Here is an 18,282-nt window from a genome sequence, read left to right as displayed (position 1 = left end):
GTGTATAATTTGTGAAAATGTGATCAATAGGTTTTACTCAACCTAGGCCTTCATCTAGTCAAAGTATCCTTACTGACTGGTCATTAACATGGTGGTTCCAGGTCTATACTGACTGGACAGAAGTGACTAAGAAATGTAAGGCTAGTTCTGAAGTCTTTGCTTTAGGCATTTACAATTTAAAATCACCTAGAACCTTGTGAGCCATTGTAAAGGACTGACCTTTTAATTCTAAGTGAAATAGGGGCCCTTTGATCAGAGGAGAAATATGTATGATCTAATTACCTCTGAAAGGATTACTCTGGCCAGAGTTCAGTAAGATGAAAGTAAGGTAACTCACACTGGGGGATGGCGAGGTGTGTGGCAGTGGAAGTGAAAGAAAGTATCAAATCTGGGTTTATGCTTTATTTTAAAAGTACATCAGTAGGATTTCCTGGTGGATTGAATGTGGGGTGTGGGAGAGAGAAAATAAGGATGACTTACTGGAAGAATTGGGTTTTCCTAAGTAAGACAGAAAAACTTCTAGTTGGTATAGGTTTGGGAAGATGAAGTTTAGATCTGTTAGGTTTGGGTTATCTTTTAGACAGTAAAGTGGCAAGCAGTGAGTGGGGAATTTTGGAGAGAAGTTAGAGCCAGGGACCTAGATCATAGATGCTGCTTAAAGCCATGAGAAGGATGGGATGACATGGAAAGTAAATATAGAAACAGGAAAGGAGAGGACCAGTACTGACACTGGGTAGGTACTCCATTATAAGATTCTGGGAAGAGAGGAAGAGTCATCAATGGGTATTGAGCAGTGTCAGGAGACATCAGAAATCTAAGAGTATATATGGTGTGCTGGAAGGAAGCGATGGTAGAAGGAAGTGATAAATTACTTCAAATCTCCTTGATATGTTAACTATAATTAAGACAAAAATGACCACTGGATTAGGAATGTTGAGGCCTTTAAGTGACTCTGTCAAGCATTTTTATGGAGTGTGGATTACAGTCCAATTTTAGGGAATTTAAGAAAATGGGAGCTGAGGAAATAGAGTCTGCAACTACAGAAAACTTGTAGTATTTTTCTTCAGAAAGAAGCAGAAAAATGGGGAACTTCTGAAGGAAGTGGAGTCAAAAGAAGGTTTTAAGATGAGGGAAATAACAGGCAAGATTTGTTGGAATAAAGTCCAAGAGTAGATGATATCTAGTGTGCAAATAAAGTTTGATATTAAATGGATTGATAAGTTATGTGTAACAGCCCCCCAGTAGAACTTCCTGTGATGAGGGAAGTCTGTGTTTGAGCTGCACTGAGTTGCAGCCACTAGCCACAGATGATACTGATCACTTGAAATGTGACCAAGTAACTGAATTTTTAAGTTTCTATTTAATTTTAATTAATTTCAATTAGAAAAGCCGTGTGTGGCTACCATATTGAACAGTGTAGAACTATAATAAAAGGCTAGATTTGGGTGTAAACACTGGTAAAGCAGTTGGCCGTTGAAGATCTTTTAGATTGCTTAGCTTTTGAGTAAATTAGGAAAAGTAGCTAAGAATGAACATGTCCCTGGCTGGTGTGGCTCAGTGGATTGAGCACTGGCCTGCAAACCAAATGGTCTGGTTCGATTCCCAATCAGGGCACATGCCTGGGTTGCAGGCCAAGTCCCCAGTAGGGGGCACGTGAGAAAGGCAACCACACGTTGATGGTTCTCTCACTCTCTTTCTCCCTCCCTTCCCCTCTCTCTAAAAATAAATGAATAAAATGTTTAAATAAAAAAAGAATGAGGATGAAGAGGTTGATTTTGGGTGTTTGAAGAAAGGAGAAAAAGTGTGAAATAAACTGGGGAAGTTGAGAGTGTTTGCTGACCAGCATTAAGGGATCCTTTCTGAGTTGCTCACATTTGCTACACATTGAAACAACAGAGAAGAAAATTGTTTGGAAATATCCTAAACAAACTGTAAAGATAGAATATATATTATTTTTAATTAGGGTAAAGCCTAAACCTGTTCATGGTTCCTTTATTTTGAGATTGTTCATATATTAATCTTATATTTATTAAAGATAGCATTGTGGATTTTTTTTTTAATTTTTAAAAAATTTTTCCTCTCATACATAGCTTAACCGGGCAGAATTTGAAGATCAAGATGATGAAGCCAGAGTTCAATATGAGGGTTTTCGACCTGGGATGTATGTTCGAATTGAGATAGAGAATGTCCCCTGTGAATTCGTGCTTAACTTTGACCCCCATTACCCAATTATTTTGGGTGGTTTGGGCAATAGTGAGGGCAGTCTTGGATATGTACAGGTAGGTACCCTTTGCTGTGTGGTTGACAGTTGACGTTTTTTGGACATACTTTCACTGAATAATCTCATTGAAATCTCTTCTCTCAGATGCGTCTGAAGAAACATCGTTGGTATAAGAAAATCCTCAAGTCCCGAGATCCAGTCATTTTTTCTGTAGGGTGGAGGAGGTTTCAGACCATCCCACTCTATTATATCCAAGACCATAATGGAAGACAAAGGCTTTTAAAATACACCCCACAGCACATGCATTGTGGAGCAACCTTTTGGGGTAAAATGTGATGAAGAATAATTTGCTTATAGGTTAATTTAAACCTTTTAGGCTTTTATCATTATAGTTTTGCTGTTTTCCTTTTATAAAATCTCAATTCATAATATTTTTCTTTTATTTTGGATTGAAGTATGTATGTAAAACAGATCCCAAATTTTGTGGTTCACTATATATTTTTTTCATTTTATTTAAGGTCCTATTACTCCACAGGGAACTGGAGTGTTGGCAGTACAGTTTGTCAGTGGCATAATGGTAAATATCTTGGATGTTTTATTTTACATACTGTGTTTGAGTTATATCTTGAATATGGAATATGTACATGAAACTGTAAGTTGAAAATTACTCATTTTTGGTGTGAATAGTAAATTTCTCTTTGTTTTTAATTTTCCTATGTTTTAAGTGCGTTGTGGGAGTGGAGAAGAGGTAGTTAGAAGAATTGTAATGGTACTGTTGACATTTTATATTTTTACTCACTTTTGGGGCTTATTTTTTTAAAAATGTTTAAGCAGTGGTTACCATGTGCTAAATGCTGTACTAGGTTCAGGGGATATATCAGATACTAGCTAGATATGAGATCACTTCCCTGTAATTTTTCTTTTAAGATTTTATTTATTTATTTTTAGAGGGGGAATGAGGGAGAAAGTGAGGGAGAAAGATATCAATGTGTGTTTGCCTCTCTCACATCCCCCCACTGGGGACCCGGCCCACAACCCAGGCATGTACCCCAACTGGGAATCGACCAGCAACCCCTGCTTCATAAGCTGGCACTCAATCCACTGAGCCACACCAGCCGGGGCAAGACCACCTCCCTGTAATGTTGGTTTAGCAAAGTATGTTCACACAGTCTTCATTTGATCAATCAGAGCAGGTTTTATTGGCATCATTTAACAGAAAAGAAAACAGAATAATGAGCAGATGGAACCCAACCTGAAGGTCCAAAATTTACTTTCTTAAACATTGTAACCAAATTTTCATATTTCTTTTTACTCCAAGTACATCATTGTTGTGAAATTATGTTACTATGAAATCACGGTCAGGAAAATATTGAAGACATCATCATTAATTTGACTTATGTGTGTTTTATAGTTTCAGATGGCTTTTGTTAAAGTACTGTTTTGCATGTTCAGGTATTCTTATTTTTCCTTAGCAGATTGTAAATGAAATAATACTTCATTAATTTATTGTATTACAGAGAATTGTCATTTTTCTCTTGCTGATAGTATTCCTGAATTCAAATTTTGGGGGTTTCCTTTTTAGCCTGATTTCCGGATTGCTGCCACAGGAATTGTTCTTGATCTGGATAAATCCATAAAACTTGTGAAAAAATTAAAGCTAACTGGTTTTCCATATAAAATTTTCAAGAATACTTCATTTATTAAGGTCTGTATATCTGTATATTCACATACATATAAATGTAAATACAGGGTGGACAAAAGTAGGCTTACAGTTGCAAATATGCAAAACACTTTATTGTATTGCGATTTATTAATTATTGTATTTATTTGTATTATGACTATAAACCTACTTTGCCCACCCCTATATTGTTAAAGGAGGAATGAAATGCTTCTAAAGTATAGGTCTGATGTTTTCAGGACAGGATTTTAAATCTTTTATAAACTTGATCTTTGATGTTTTTAGTTTACTTCTTTCTGTTGGTCTCTGTGTTACTTAAGTATTCTCAGAAATCTTAAGGTGAAGTAAAATAGAGATATTTAGTAAATGAGACTATTAACTTACTACTTCCATATGAGACTGTCATTGAGTGTTGAAATGTGTAATCATTCACTGGGCTTTGTTTCCTACCTTTTTGATTTGCCTTAAGAAAAGAATCATAGGTTTGTCGAACAGATCAGTAGAAAGTTAGACAAAGCAGTTCTCCAAAGACTTCTTGGCAAGCGTACAGAGAAATGGACACTTATGTAACATAACATAGGAGGGTAGTTTGAGCGACTTTCATTGAAAATTTCATTAGAAGAGGTGTTTCCATTAACACAGAGTTAAGGTGGTATTAAAATGTTCTTTTATGTAGCATTTATCTAGGTCTTTTTTATTTTCTGATTGTGTGCACCTTAAGTAATGCTAAATGAGTTATGGTCTAGCCCTGTGAGATTACTACAGCAAAGGCTCTCTAGTCCAGTTCAGTCCAATACATATCTTAGGATCATTCAGCAATGATATCAGTGATGAGCATGTTAATGAGCCCACAATAGAGTCTTAATTAATATTATTTAGGGGGCGATAAAATAGAGTTGTATTCTTCTTGACTCATTAATTCCACTTTTATGGGGGAAATACATTTTTATTATTATCTTTATCACCCTTTAGTGTGTTGTTTTATGTTTTATAACCAAGGATGTATTTATGAACTAAGTAGTATCTGATTTTGTGTGTATGTATTTTTATATATATATGTGTATATATATATACTCTAGGGAATGTTTAATTCTGCCTTAGAAGTGGCCAAATTTGAAGGTGCTGTGGTTCGAACGGTCAGTGGAATAAGGGGACAGATCAAGAAAGCACTCCGAGCTCCAGAAGGAGCTTTCCGGGCCAGCTTTGAAGATAAGTTGCTGATGAGTGGTAAATATCTTTTGTGGTCTGTTCACGATAGCATGTTATCATGCGCTGTTGATTCCTAGCTAGTGTGGATTAGAGGTCGTAGTTTAGGTTTTTAGAAAGCTGGAATGAGCTTGAGGTCTCTCCGGTTTGGAGCATCTGGCACAGTGTGCCAAGTCACACTGTATCTGGAGCCATGCAGTTCACACTCAATAAAAGTTTTATGATATTCAAGGGTAGTTCACTTGGTAAAATCTGTCTTCAAATACTGTGCAACTAGCTAGAAGTTTGGGGTGAACATTTTGTTCTTTTGTTTGACAGATGGATATAAATCTTCTGAAAATGTTAAATTTCTCTCTTTCCAGATATTGTCTTCATGAGAACTTGGTATCCTGTCTCCATTCCAGCCTTCTATAACCCAGTAACATCTTTGCTGAAACCAGTTGGTGAAAAAGATACCTGGTCAGGAATGCGGACAACTGGTCAACTCCGGCTCACCTATCATGTCAGACTAAAGCCCAACAAGGATTCTCTGTATAAGGTACCATCACTCATGTGCTCTGTAGATGGCTCATCTAGATGCTTTGTGTGTAATATTTTCTGTGATTTGAATTTTTAAGTAGAAAGTCTATCATTAAATTTGAATGAATATGTTGTATATTCATAGACTATTATAGAAGAAACACAGGACAGGAGTAATGGTAGTTTTCTGTGGTTTGGAAAAGAGACCTCATTGTCTATGCTCTTGGTCTATTTTTTTTAAGTCATATACATTTATTTTAAAACCAATGTGCTAATTCTTATTGAAGCAGTGTAGGCTTAGGGGAAAGTTTTAATAAACATTTTTATTAAAGTATAACATACATACAGAAAAGTACACAAATCAGAAGTGTACAACTCAAGGAACTTTAACGCAACCATATTGCCACCACCTGGATGAAGCAGTAGAATTACTAGCACAACAGAAGCCCCCAATGTGACCTCTCCCAGTCACTAACCTTCTCAACTCCTGATAAGTAAACTAGTTTAGCCTGTTTTTGAGTTATAAAATACAACATATATTTTGGCTGGCTTCTTTCAATAGTATTATGAAATTCATTCATGTTCTTGTATATAGCAGATACTCAGTTGTTGTTATTGTTGAGTAGAATTCTGTTATATGAAGAGGTCAATTTATCTATTGATGGACTTCAATTCCAATACTTGGTCATTTTAAATGCTGCCCTGAACACATGTGTGACTTATTGGGTGTGCGTGAGCACATATTTCTGTTGCATAGATCCCCAAGAATGGAATTTCCAGGTAACAGAGTATGCATGTGTTAAACTTCAGTATATGATGCCTGTAGTATTTTAAAGTCACACCAGGTTAGACTCCCACTAACAGCTTATTGGAGTTCTGGTTTTTTCATATCCTTGCCAGTAATTGACCTCATCAGTTTTTTTTTATTTTAAGTTCTTGGTGCCTTTCTAGATTATATTTTCATTTAGATTTTGGTGTTAGAACTTTCATTATTTTTTTCACAGGTTAAGAATATATTTGAAAATGGTTGTTTGTTTTAATGCAGGATATTTAATTGTTTTGTAATAAGATGGTAGTTCAGGATAGTAGTCTGCCATTCTGCTTGAGACAGAACTTTCCCCAGCATTACTTTTTCAATAAAATAGTTAATAATAAAATTTTGAATCATGTTACATGAGTGTCTTAAAATATACTACACTTCAGGACATGGTACCTCTTGCCTAGTCTGAAGTACTTACTCTTCTTGAGAAGGTGATTTCTCTGATTTCTTTCATTCTAAAGCATTTTAGTTTTTTAAAACAGAATATTGAACATTATTGTAGATGATGTTTTCAATAATTAATTTAGGGGCATAACAGAAATATTCTTAGTTGATATTGACCTTGGTAAAGGCCTGGGGCAGAACTCTACTTATTAATGAGTTCTGAGGCATCTCAATTTAAGAATTTAGATTACTTAAAAAAATTGAACGTAGAGAGTGTCTTGCCTTCATTTGTTGTTTAAATCTCAATTTTGTCAGCTGGTTTTCTATTAGAAACAGAATAAAGTTAAACTTCTCAATGAGAATCAAGGATGGGGATATTGGCTCTGATTAGAGGAACAACTATATCCTTAAATCAAGAGAGGTTGATAGTCAAGATGAACAGCCAGATTATTCTTGTTAGGCTAGAAAAAAAAACACCTCAGTGCCACAAAGATAAGGACAGAATTTTCCATTACAAGAAATTTTGTGTGTATTCAGCTGTTATAGTGAGATTCCCATAGTTCATACTGTAGAAATGAGGACAGTTGAATTGAATGAATTGTAAATACATTTTATATATTTCTCTGTCTTGCCTAGAACTGTGCATGTCTATTGAGACAATCCATATTTGATATATTATTAAATCTCATTTCTGATGGTCAGCATATTCTGGTGTTACTGATCTGGTGGAAAGTTAATCCATTGAGAACATTTTATGCAAGTTTTAAATGCTCACATATCATAATTTAAATATGTCACAGTCTTTTTTTTCTTTTCAGCTGATTGTGAGGCAGAAGAAACATTTTAATTCACTGCACATTCCAAAAGCCTTGCAAAAGGCCCTGCCCTTTAAGAACAAGCCTAAGACCCAGGCAAAAGCAGGCAAGACTCCTAGGGACAGGCTGAGACCCACCGTCATTCGGGAGCCTCACGAAAGGAAGGTAATGTCAAAATGGCTTCCTGTGTGCTGCATTTAGATGTGAAAATAATGCTGTCAGTAGCACATTTGGCATTTCTACTGTTTTCTCATTTTTCATCAGGAAGGGATAAGGGCTAGACTTATTCAAGGCACTAAAACTGGCAGTTAGAGGAAAGGCTAGTCTTTTCTCTTTTGTTTAGCTATACTCTGCCTCATGCATTTTAATGGAAGATAATAGGCACACAGCTTGTAAATCACTCTGTCTTAATTGGTTGTACATAGTATTCAAAGGTAGTTTTGTGGTGGAGACAATTACTAAAGTATTTTGCTAAGTAAATAGGCTCCAACTTACATCTTTATTCAAATTATAACTTCCTAGTTCAGGCTAAATTTTCACTTGGTTAACATTCATTTGTATCATGAATTGATTCTAGTTTTGATAGTTAGCTGAGGTGTATAGGTCCCATTAAACTTCAAAGGAAGGCATGCTGTCACTGGTGGAGCAGTCTGATGTTCACTGGGTTTTGTCCTTGTCAGATCCTGGCTCTGCTGGATGCACTGAGTACAGTGCATGGCCACAAGATGAAGAAGGCCAAGGAGCAACGGCATCTGCACAACAAAGAACACTTCAGACTGAAGCAGAAGGAGGAAGAAGAGAAACTGAAGCGACAGAAGGATATCAGGAAGAAGCTCTTTCGAATTCAGGGTCAAAAAGAAAGACGAAATCAGAAGTCTAGTCTGAAGGGGGCTGAGGAGCAAATGAAGTGAGCTCCAGACAGATAGGCTATCATTTGGGCCAGAGCCCTGGAGCCCCGGAAAGATCTCTTTGTTGGATTTATCACCCAGACTGTGCCTTGGAGAAGAGAAATGGAAATCTGCTGATAGGATACCTGTTTATTCTCAACACCTTAGTTATGTCAAGATTTAAAGCAATGTAATTTATGGTTTTGTAGATTCTCTTATATTTCTCTTACCTGTCTCAGTTTTTTTTGTGTGTGTGTGTGCTATAAAAAATGATTAAAATATTTCCCCCTTAATTTTGGCTTAGTAGTTTTCTTAGGGATGAACGCTTGATGATTGTGGATAAATACTTATTCTACCCTTCATGGCGAGTCTTCCAGAAAGGAGGAAAATGTTAACTTGAAACCTCAGCTTGAAAGAAAAATTTTAGAGAAGGATGTATGTACAGTGCACAGCCAAGTTTCCTATAGGATACATGTTGTGCAATAATGCAGCAACTTAACTGCAGATAGGAGAAACCAGCTTCTTCCATATGCCAGACTTAAAGAGACTTGCAAAAATGTAAAACAGTGCTACTTTCCTACAAATTGTTTTTGCCTTGGAAGATATTTTTCACAAGAACATGCTATTCATGTTATCATAAAATAGCCTTTTTTTGATTCTTTTAAAACTAATTATTATTTTTTTTCTTAGCTCTAATTTCTGATATAGTAAAAGTTGATTGCTACAATCCACATGAAGAAAAACTTTAAGGACCTTGATCATTTGTAAGAGTGTAAAAATCTTAAGGTCCAAATGTTTGGGAACCACTACCCTGAACTATTCCCTGCTCACCACCATGCACCTTGAACCTAATTATTGGTGTCAGGTACCTCATATGTGTGCAATAAATGGGTGAATTAATTAAATATCTGTTGTATCACTGACTGTGCTTTAATTTTTCCTTACCTGTGAAGATACTGTCGCCTGGCAGCAAGTGGACAGGAAAACAGGAGCTACTACTAAGCTTTCTAACTCCTCCCTGTGACACCCTGAGCACACCTCACCTGCCCTACATCCCAGGCTGGCTTGCCAGTCTCAGGGTTGAAGGAAGGACATCAGTGTGATAATATGCTTTAAAAACCATAAGTTTTGGCACTTAATAACATGGTGAAACCTTAGTAGGGAAGTTGCTCTCTAAGTAGAGCTATTTCATCATATTCTTAAATTTTCATTTCTCTCAAGGAATCCTGACTGAAGAGAGGGAAGAGAAGACTGGCTCCAGTACACATAGCTGGCTTCACTCAAGGAGACAGCCCAGCCACATTACCACTGCCTTGTGTTGAGGGGATGGCCAGAACCTCTGCCACAGGGCCTGCGTGATCAGGCTTTCCCTCCACCTGACAGAGATACAGTGCCTACCACATTAACGAAAGGGAAAAGAGAATAGGTGAAATGAATTTTAATATTTTTATTTTTTAAGCCAATATATCTAAATATTGCAACATATAATCAATATAAAAACCATTAGTGAGATATTCTACATTCCTATTTTTTGTCAACTCTTTGAATTTGGTGTGTATTTTACAGCACCTCTCAATTTAGATGCTACATTTTGTGGAGGATAATTGATTTATATTTAGATTTCATAAAATTTTCAATTGAAAAAGTAAAATTTACATTAATCCTAGCTATTTCAAATGTAACTGAAACCGGTACCAGTTTTTGAATTGAAATGGAAACTAATTAAAATTAAACAAAATTAAATCTTCAGTTCCTTAGCAGCAGTTGCACATTGCAATTTCTTGATGGCCGTGTGGCTAGTTGTTATGTTGATAGTGTGGCTGTATACATAGTGTAGGTCAGGGAAGGCTTTCTTAAAGGAAGCAAGTGACCTTTGACCCATGATCTGAAGAAGCAAATTAACTTGGCAAAAGGTGGGATTTGGGGAGGGGGAAAGTATGTAGTATGTCAGGCAGCAGGAATAGGAATGTCTGTGCGAAGATCCTGTGGCACACGCCAGTGTGGATAGAGCCAGGTCAGAGACACAGCATTGCAGGCAGCTGGAGAAGGAAATGGAGAGGCAGGTAGAAAGATGGGTTATGAGGCTAAATTAAGGTGCTATTGTTATCTCAAGATACTGGGAAGCCCTTGGAAGACACTTAGCTGGGACAACATGGTGAACTTTGCATTTTTGAAAAATTCCCTTTCTCTACTGTGGGGTAGAGAATAGTTTGGAAAGGAGTCTGGACATAAGTCCTGGAAGGAAGCTAACATAGGAGTGCTGGAAGGTGGTGCAGAGTGGCAGAAGTGGAGGATACTAGGGTTTTAGCCAGTAACTTCGAAAGTATGAGTATATTGGATATGGGGGTTGTAAGAAACCAGGGATTTTCAGGGAAGACCCCAGGACTTCCAGGTGTTTAACCTGAACTGGGGACTAAACTAGCCGAGATGCAGGGTAGAATGATGAGCTCATTTTTTAGAGCATGTACCTGTTGGGATGGCCATATAGAGATCAGTGGAGATAGAAATACAATTTAAGCTCATGTTCATATACTATCTGGGATTAAAATATACTTTCTGACACACATCAGTACCTACCTGGAAGTGGGTGAAATCATCTGAGGGGTCAAGATTGAACACAATAGTTCTCAGTCCAGCATTCTTTCCATTAGCTCAATATCTTCACATAAAAAATTCAAGCCCTGTATGTAGACCAGTGCCCAAGAAGCCCACGTGATCCTCCTGAGGATCATCTAAACAACACTGTGCACAGAAGCCAGATGTGTGACATCAGCAGGAATGAAAGCCTGTCTTTCCAATGTCTTAAGACTACTTAGTAACCACACAGTTGACTATCCCAGTGTAGAGATGCATTGAGGGTCTGGTTAGGGGGCTACAGGCTGTGCCACTCACTAGGATGTGACTATGGCCACGTTCCTGAGTAGCTCTTGAGTTTCAAGTTTCAAGTCTGTAAGATGGAAATAGTAAGCCAGTTTTACAGGCTGTAAGGATTTAATGAGACTGTGTACAGAACAGATTAAAAAAATTTTAATTGTATCATTTTAAAGAGGTATATAGGTCTATGAATTTTAACACGTATGTAGATTCAAGTAACCACCACCACAATTAAGATATTAAGTAATTCCATCTTTGAAGCACTCCCTCATTCTACATAGCCAAATCATCTGTCACCTCTGCTCCCTGCTAATTGTTGATGTGTTTTTCATCATAACAGCTTTGTCATTTTGAGAATGTCACATAGTGGAAACATACAGTATGTAATCCTTTTTTAAAAAGTATATTTTATTGATTACAGTTGACCCAATTTTTTTCTCCCTTTTATGCCCCTTCTGCTCTGTACCCCTGTACCCTCCAGCATCCCCACCTCCCTTAGTTCATGTCCATGGGTCGTACATATAAGTTCTTGGGCTTCTCCACTTACTATACTATTCTTAACCTCCCCCTGTCTATTTTATGCCTGCCATTATGCTTCTTATTCCCTGTACCTTTCCCCACCTTTTCTCCCCCTCCCCCTCCATGTTATCTGATAACCCTCCATGTTATCTCCATTTCTATGGTTCTGTTCCTATTCTAGTTGTTTCCTTAGTTTTTGTTTTTTAGGTTCAGTTGTTGATAGTTGTGAGTTTGCTGTCTTTTTACTGTTCATAATTTTTGATCTTCTATTTCTTAGATCCCTGTAACATTTCATATAATAAGGGCTTGGTAATGAACTCCTTTAACTTGACTTTATCTGGGAAGCACTTTATCTGCCCTTCCATTCTAAATGAAAGCTTTGCTGGATAGAGTAATCTAGGATGTAGCTCCTTGCCTTTCATGACTTTAAATACTTCTTTCCAGCCTCTTCTTGCCTGTATAGTTTCCTTTGAGAAATCAGCTGATTGTTTTATGGGCACTCTTTTGTAGGAAACTGTCTACTTTTCTCTTACTGCTCTTAAGATTCTCCCCTTCTCTTTAATCTTGGGTAATGTAATTATGATGTGCCTTGGTGTGTTATTCCATGGGTCCAACTTGTTTGGGACTCTCTGATCTTCCTGGAGGTCTATTTCCTTTGCCAGATTAGGGAAGTTCTCCTTCATTATTTGTTCAAATAAGTTTCCAATTTGTTGCTCTTCCTCTTCTCTTCCTGGCACCCCCATGATTTTGATGTTGGGATGTTTAAAGTTGTCCCAGAAGTTCCTAAGCCTCTCTTTTTAAAAAATTCTTGTTTCTTCATTCTGTTCTGGTTAAATGTTTATTTCTTCTTTCTGCTCCAAATCATTGTTTGAGTCCTGATTTCCTTCCCTTCACTGTTGGTTTCCTGTATATTTTTATTTCAGTTTGCATAGTATTTCACTTTTTCCTTTATTTTGCAACCATACTCAACCACTTCTGTGAGCATCCTGATTACCAGTGTTTTGAACTCTGCATCTGGCAGGTTGTCTATCTCATCATCACTTAGTTGTTTTTCTGGAGTTTTGATCTGTTCTTTCATTTCAGCCATATTTCGTTGTCTTGGCATGCCTGTTACATTGTAAGGGGTGGAGCCTTAGGTATTTGCCAGGGTGGGGCAATCTGCATTGCTGCATTGTGGTGCTGTATGTGGGGTAAGGGTCAGAGAGGGAACAATGCTGCTCGCTTGGCTCTCAGCAGGCTTTTGGTCACTTCCCCCAATACCCACAAGCAAATTGGGCCCTTCTGGCACTGATTCCTAGGTGGGTGGGTGGGTTTGTGTATATTCTTGGACCCAGTAGGCCCCTCCAACGAACTCTCCTGTGAGGCTGAGAGTTTCTCTTGCCTCCTCAACCCCCACAGGATTTTTACAGCCAGAAGTTTTAAGGCTTTCTTTTCGGGCACTGGAACCCTGGGTTGCATGGTCTGTCTTGCTACCCAGTTGTTCCTCCCAGTGTATCCGCATGCAAATGTGGGACCACCAGCTGCTGTCTTACCCTCCTGGTCCTCCAACTGTCACCTCGCCACAAGTCCTCTCTGCCCTGGCTTCCTGTCTCTGTCCCTGTTACCAATCTGAATGAATGTTTCTTCTTTAACTCCTTGGCTGCCGGACTTCTATACAGTTCGATTTTCTGGCAGTTCTGGTGTTTCTTTGTTTTTAAATTTGTTGTTCTTTTTGTTTTGGGAGGAGGCAAAATTTATCTACCTACGCCTCCATCTTGTCCAGAAGTCAATTAGAAAATTTTTAATTTCAGACCATCCTATGTGGTTACTTTGGGACTCTAAATTTGTTAGGCCATCATGCAGTTTATCAGGTTTAATATGTGGCCCCTTTTTGTCTACAATCTTGAGTATATTGTGATAGACTATTAAATGTTTATTTCATCCAAGTTGTCAAACTTAGGGGCATAGAATTAGTTTTAGGATTCCCTTACATGCTTTTATTATCTTTGACACCTATAGTGGTCTCAGTGGTCTGAGACTTGTAGACCTCTTTCATTCTTCATATTGGTAATTCGTGTTTTTTCTACATTTGTTCTTTGTCAGTCTTACAAGTTTATCAATTTTTTAAATTTTTTTTCAAAGAATAAGCTTGATCTTACTGATTTTTCTTTGTTTTCAAAAACGTTTTAGTGGTTTCTTTTTTGTGTGTGTGTGTCTTAATTTCTTTTTCTGATGGCTTAAGGTTGAAGCTTAGATTAATAATTTGAAGTTTTTCTTTTCTTTTTTCCCCTTTTTTTAAGGTTTATTTTATTCTCATTCTAGAGAAAGAGGAAGGGGTTGAGAGAGAGACAGACAGACATTGATGTGCGAAATATTGATCAGTTGTCTCTTGCATGTACCCCGACTGGGGATCTAACCTGCAATCTAGGCATGTGCCCTGGCCAGAAATTGAACCAGCAACCTTTCAGTGTGCGGGACAACACTCTAGGACAAGATTTTTCTTTTTTCTAATGTAAACATTTAATGCTGTACATATCCCTGTAATTACTATTTAACTGCAAGTTGCAACCAGTCTTCGACTGGTTGTGGTCACAATGTCAGTTTCATTTATAAAGCCTGGGAAGTGTTATTTGGATTAGACCCATATATGTGCTACCTTGTGGTCTGTGTGGGACCTGGACATTGATCTGTCTCAGGTCCATGCTCAAAGATACGTTTTTTTTTTAATTATGCATTATTGATTATGCTATTACAGTTGTCCTGATTTTCCCCATTTGGTTACCTCCACCTGGCACCCCCCACTCCCTCAGGCAAGCCCCCAACTTGTATTCATGTCCACTGGTCATGCATGTAAGTTCTTTTCTCCCTTTCCTACACTGTACTTTACATCCCCATGGCTGTACCGTAACTACTTATTTGTACTTCTTAATCCCCTCACCTATCACCCGTTATCCCACATTCCCCATCCCATCTCTTTATCTTTAACCTTTGGTATTTTGATTATGATGTGTCCTGGGGTAGGCCTCTTAGCGTCCATCTTGTTTGGGACTCTGTGCTTCCTGGACTTGAATGTCTACTTCCTTCACCAAATTAGGGAAGTGTCCTTTCATTATTTTTTCAAATAGATTTCCAATTTCTTGCTCTTTACCTTCTGGCACCCTATGATGTGCATGTTGGATTGCTTAAAATTGTCCCACAGGCTGCTTACACTATCCTTGTTTTTTGGGATTCTCTTTTCCTCTTCTTGTTCTGATGGGTGGTTTTTTGCTTCCTTATGTTCCAAATTATTGATTATTGGCTTCATCCACTCTACTGTTGTTTCCCTGTAAATTGTTCTTTGTTTCAATTAGTGTATCCTTCATTTCTGACTGGGTCTTTTTTATGCTGTTAAGGTCCTCACTAAGTTCCTTGAGCATCCTTATAACCAGTGTTTTGAACTCTGTATTTGATAGAATGCTTATCTCCACTTTGTTTAGCTCTTTTCCTGGAGCATTGATCTGTTCTTTCATTTGGACCATGTTTCTTTATCTCTTCATTTTCGCAGACTCCCTGTTTGTTTTTGTGTATTAGGTAGAGCTGCTTTGACTCCGTGTCTTGGTAGTGTGGTCTCATGTAGTAGGTGTCCTGTAGGGTCCAGTAGCACAGCCTCCCCTGTCACCTAAGCTGGGTACTCCAGGTATACCCATCGTGTGGGCTGAGTACATCTTCCTCTTGTAGTTGAGGTTCATTGCTGTTGGGAGGTCAATGGGAGGGACTTATCCAGACCAGTCTGCCGCAAGGATTGACTGCAACCACTTACCACCAACCTCCACCCTCTGTGGAGGGTCAGCTGTGCACAAACTGGGTAGTGATGCACCAATGTGGTCTATAGCTGCCCATGGGGTTTGCTGGCCCTGGGGTTTCCCTCGTGGTTCAGGCCAAAATCAGCCCCCACCTGTGTTTTGCCCTGGGCCACCCTGCCCGAGTTATAAAGCAATCTGAGATGGCTGCTACTTGTGCTGGTCTTAGACATTTCCAGGCTAAGCCAAGCTGTGAATCTGGGCTGCTAGTTCGGGGCCTGGTGCTCACTGAGGCCCACGGAGGCCAGCTGTTGCTTGTTTGAGAGGACTTAGTAAAGCAGCTTTGGTGGGCTGCTAAGTTGGGTGGGACAAAGTCTCAGGGGATCTCCAAGGCAGCTCAGTGTTACCCAGATTGATGGAATTTTAGATATGACACCAGTCTGCCAGATCTGTAGAGGGAGGACCCAGAAAAGGGACAATGGCCTCTGCTCACCTTGATGCCAGACATGTCAGCCTCCCCCTGCATGCCACTGGTATCCCTTAAGCTGCTACCCTGGCACTGGAACCCAGAGGGAGTGAGTCTGAGTAGGTGAGTCTGTGTGTGGGTTCTTTAAGAGGAGCTGCTTGGGGCTCCAGAAGTTTCTTCCACTGACTCAATCCTCTTGGTTTTTGCAGCCAGAAGTTGTGAGGACTTATCTTCCTGGTCCTGGAACCCTGGGTTGGGGTCCTGGTGTGGGCCTGGGTTCTCCTCGCTCCTGAGATATCCCTCCTGAATTTTTATCCACCACACATAGATGTGGGACCAGCCCATTCTGCCAACTCTGCCCCTCATACCTGTCTGGATCAATGTGGTTTCTTTAATTCCGTAGTTGTTAGACTTCCATTCAGTTCCATTCCTGTCAGTCCTGAGTGATGGTGGTTCTATATTTTAGTTGTAATTTTGGGGGGTTGTGTGAAGAGGCGAGCCATGTCTGTCTATGCAACCATCTTGACTGGAAGTCCTCAGGCAATAGCCTACATTATCATCTGGTATTCCCAGGCAGTCTCGCATCCAAGTACTAACCAGGCCTGACCCTGCTTAGCTTCTGATCAGATGAGATCAGATATGTTCAGGGCAGTATGGCCATAGACAAAGATAGGCTCTTTAGGGTTGGATCTGTACATGCATATAGGTCAAAAGGCTGCCCAGAGACTCATAACATTTGGGGTCAATGTCCTGAAATCCTCTCACTCTTTCATTTTTCTGATACTTTCCAGTTCCCTGGTACTCTCCTTTTTAGCCCTCTAGCCAAGAAACTGGGGCTTCATTTATCCCACTCTGCAACTTCTTTACCAAGACTATGCCCATCCACACCCAGTCAAGGCAGTGAAAGAACAGAGAGGGTAAGAAAACAGTAGCTTAAAAAAAGCCCCCACCCTACTTGGATCATAGCTCTATCTATCAAAAAAGGAGGTACTTGTGGGCTGCAGGGAGCTAAGGCATGGAAAAATGGCGTGAAGGAAAAGGTCAAGGGGTGAGGGGTGGGAGCTGGGAGAACAATTTCTTGCAATCTGTTTCAGTGTTTGGAGACACTTTTCTGCTTCTCAGCCTGAACTGAAAGGCTTTCCTGGGCTCTCTGTTTACACTGATGTCCACCTCCATGGTTAAGGTAGCCTGAGGGTAGTCTGAGATACTGGGGAGTGAAATGGTAACACTCACCACCAGCTCCATTTTACTTCAAATTATCGTCTCCTTTCCCAATTCTCCTGTTGTTGTTTGATTTTAAAACACCTCAAGTAGCTTCTCCATGTGTTTTATCTAGATTTTATAATTGCATTTTGTTGGAGACAGAGTAAAATGTGCTTATTCCATTTTCCCCTAAATTGAAATGCCCCCTTTTTCTTTCTTAAAATAAATTTCTACAAGTGAGATCCTGAGGCCATTTTTTAAAAGGCTTTTTATTTTGAAATAATTTAGATTCACAGGAAGTTTGACAGAAAAAAAAGGTACAGGGCAGCTTTCCTCAATGGTACTATTTGGTAGAGCTATAAAAATATACCCAAATCAGGAAATCAACCTTGGGACAATCTACAGAATTTAATTTCCCAAGGATTCATGTACTTGTTTGTGTGTATGTGTATATTGCTCTGTGCAGTATTATCATTGAGTAGCTTTCTGTACCTACCGCCACAGTCATAATACATAACTACCATAACCACAAAGCTTCCTTATACTACCACTTTATAGCCACACACCCCTCACCTCTCACCCCTCACCCCAGCCTTAACCTCTAGCAACTATTAGTCTGTTTTCCATCTCTGTAATTGTGTTACTTCACAACTGTATAGAGGCAGAATCATATAGTTTGTATCCTTTTGAAATTGGCTTATTTCATTCATCATAATTTCCTTGAATTTATTCAAGTTGTTGAATGTATCAATAGTATCTTCTTTTTAAATACTGGATAGTATTCCATAATATGAATGTACCATGGCTTGTTTAACTATTCACCACTGGAGGACATTTGAGTAGTTTTCCATTTTGGGGCATTATAAATAAAGCTTCTATGAATATTCATGGGAAGTATTCTGTGTAAAAATAAGTTTTCACTTTTCCAGTAT

The 18,282-nt window shown here is 38.8% G+C and overlaps 1 protein-coding gene across 3 annotated transcripts in view; it reads left to right on the top strand.

Moving 5' to 3' along the window:
* The window catches only part of BMS1 (BMS1 ribosome biogenesis factor), a 54,760-nt gene extending 45,325 nt beyond the window's left edge, over positions 1–9,435 (top strand). For 2 of the 3 annotated variants that reach the window (XM_024561136.4, XM_024561135.4), the window contains 8 exons: positions 2,091–2,279; positions 2,366–2,546; positions 2,740–2,798; positions 3,804–3,926; positions 4,979–5,126; positions 5,468–5,643; positions 7,647–7,808; positions 8,324–9,433. In XM_024561136.4, the coding sequence (XP_024416904.2) occupies positions 2,091–2,279; positions 2,366–2,546; positions 2,740–2,798; positions 3,804–3,926; positions 4,979–5,126; positions 5,468–5,643; positions 7,647–7,808; positions 8,324–8,554 (1,269 nt within the window). In that variant the 3' untranslated portion in view covers positions 8,555–9,433. Of the gene's footprint in view, positions 1–2,090; positions 2,280–2,365; positions 2,547–2,739; positions 2,799–3,803; positions 3,927–4,978; positions 5,127–5,467; positions 5,644–7,646; positions 7,809–8,323 lie in introns of all 3 variants that reach the window. The other variant, XM_045196032.3, reaches the window with a different exon arrangement.
* The last annotated feature ends 8,847 nt before the right edge of the window (positions 9,436–18,282 follow it).

Source organism: Desmodus rotundus, chromosome 4, assembly GCF_022682495.2.
Source record: "Desmodus rotundus isolate HL8 chromosome 4, HLdesRot8A.1, whole genome shotgun sequence".
NCBI classification, from domain to species: domain Eukaryota; kingdom Metazoa; phylum Chordata; class Mammalia; order Chiroptera; family Phyllostomidae; genus Desmodus; species Desmodus rotundus.
Note: the sequence above shows the minus strand (reverse complement) of the source record. Positions and strands in the feature narration are given on the sequence as shown.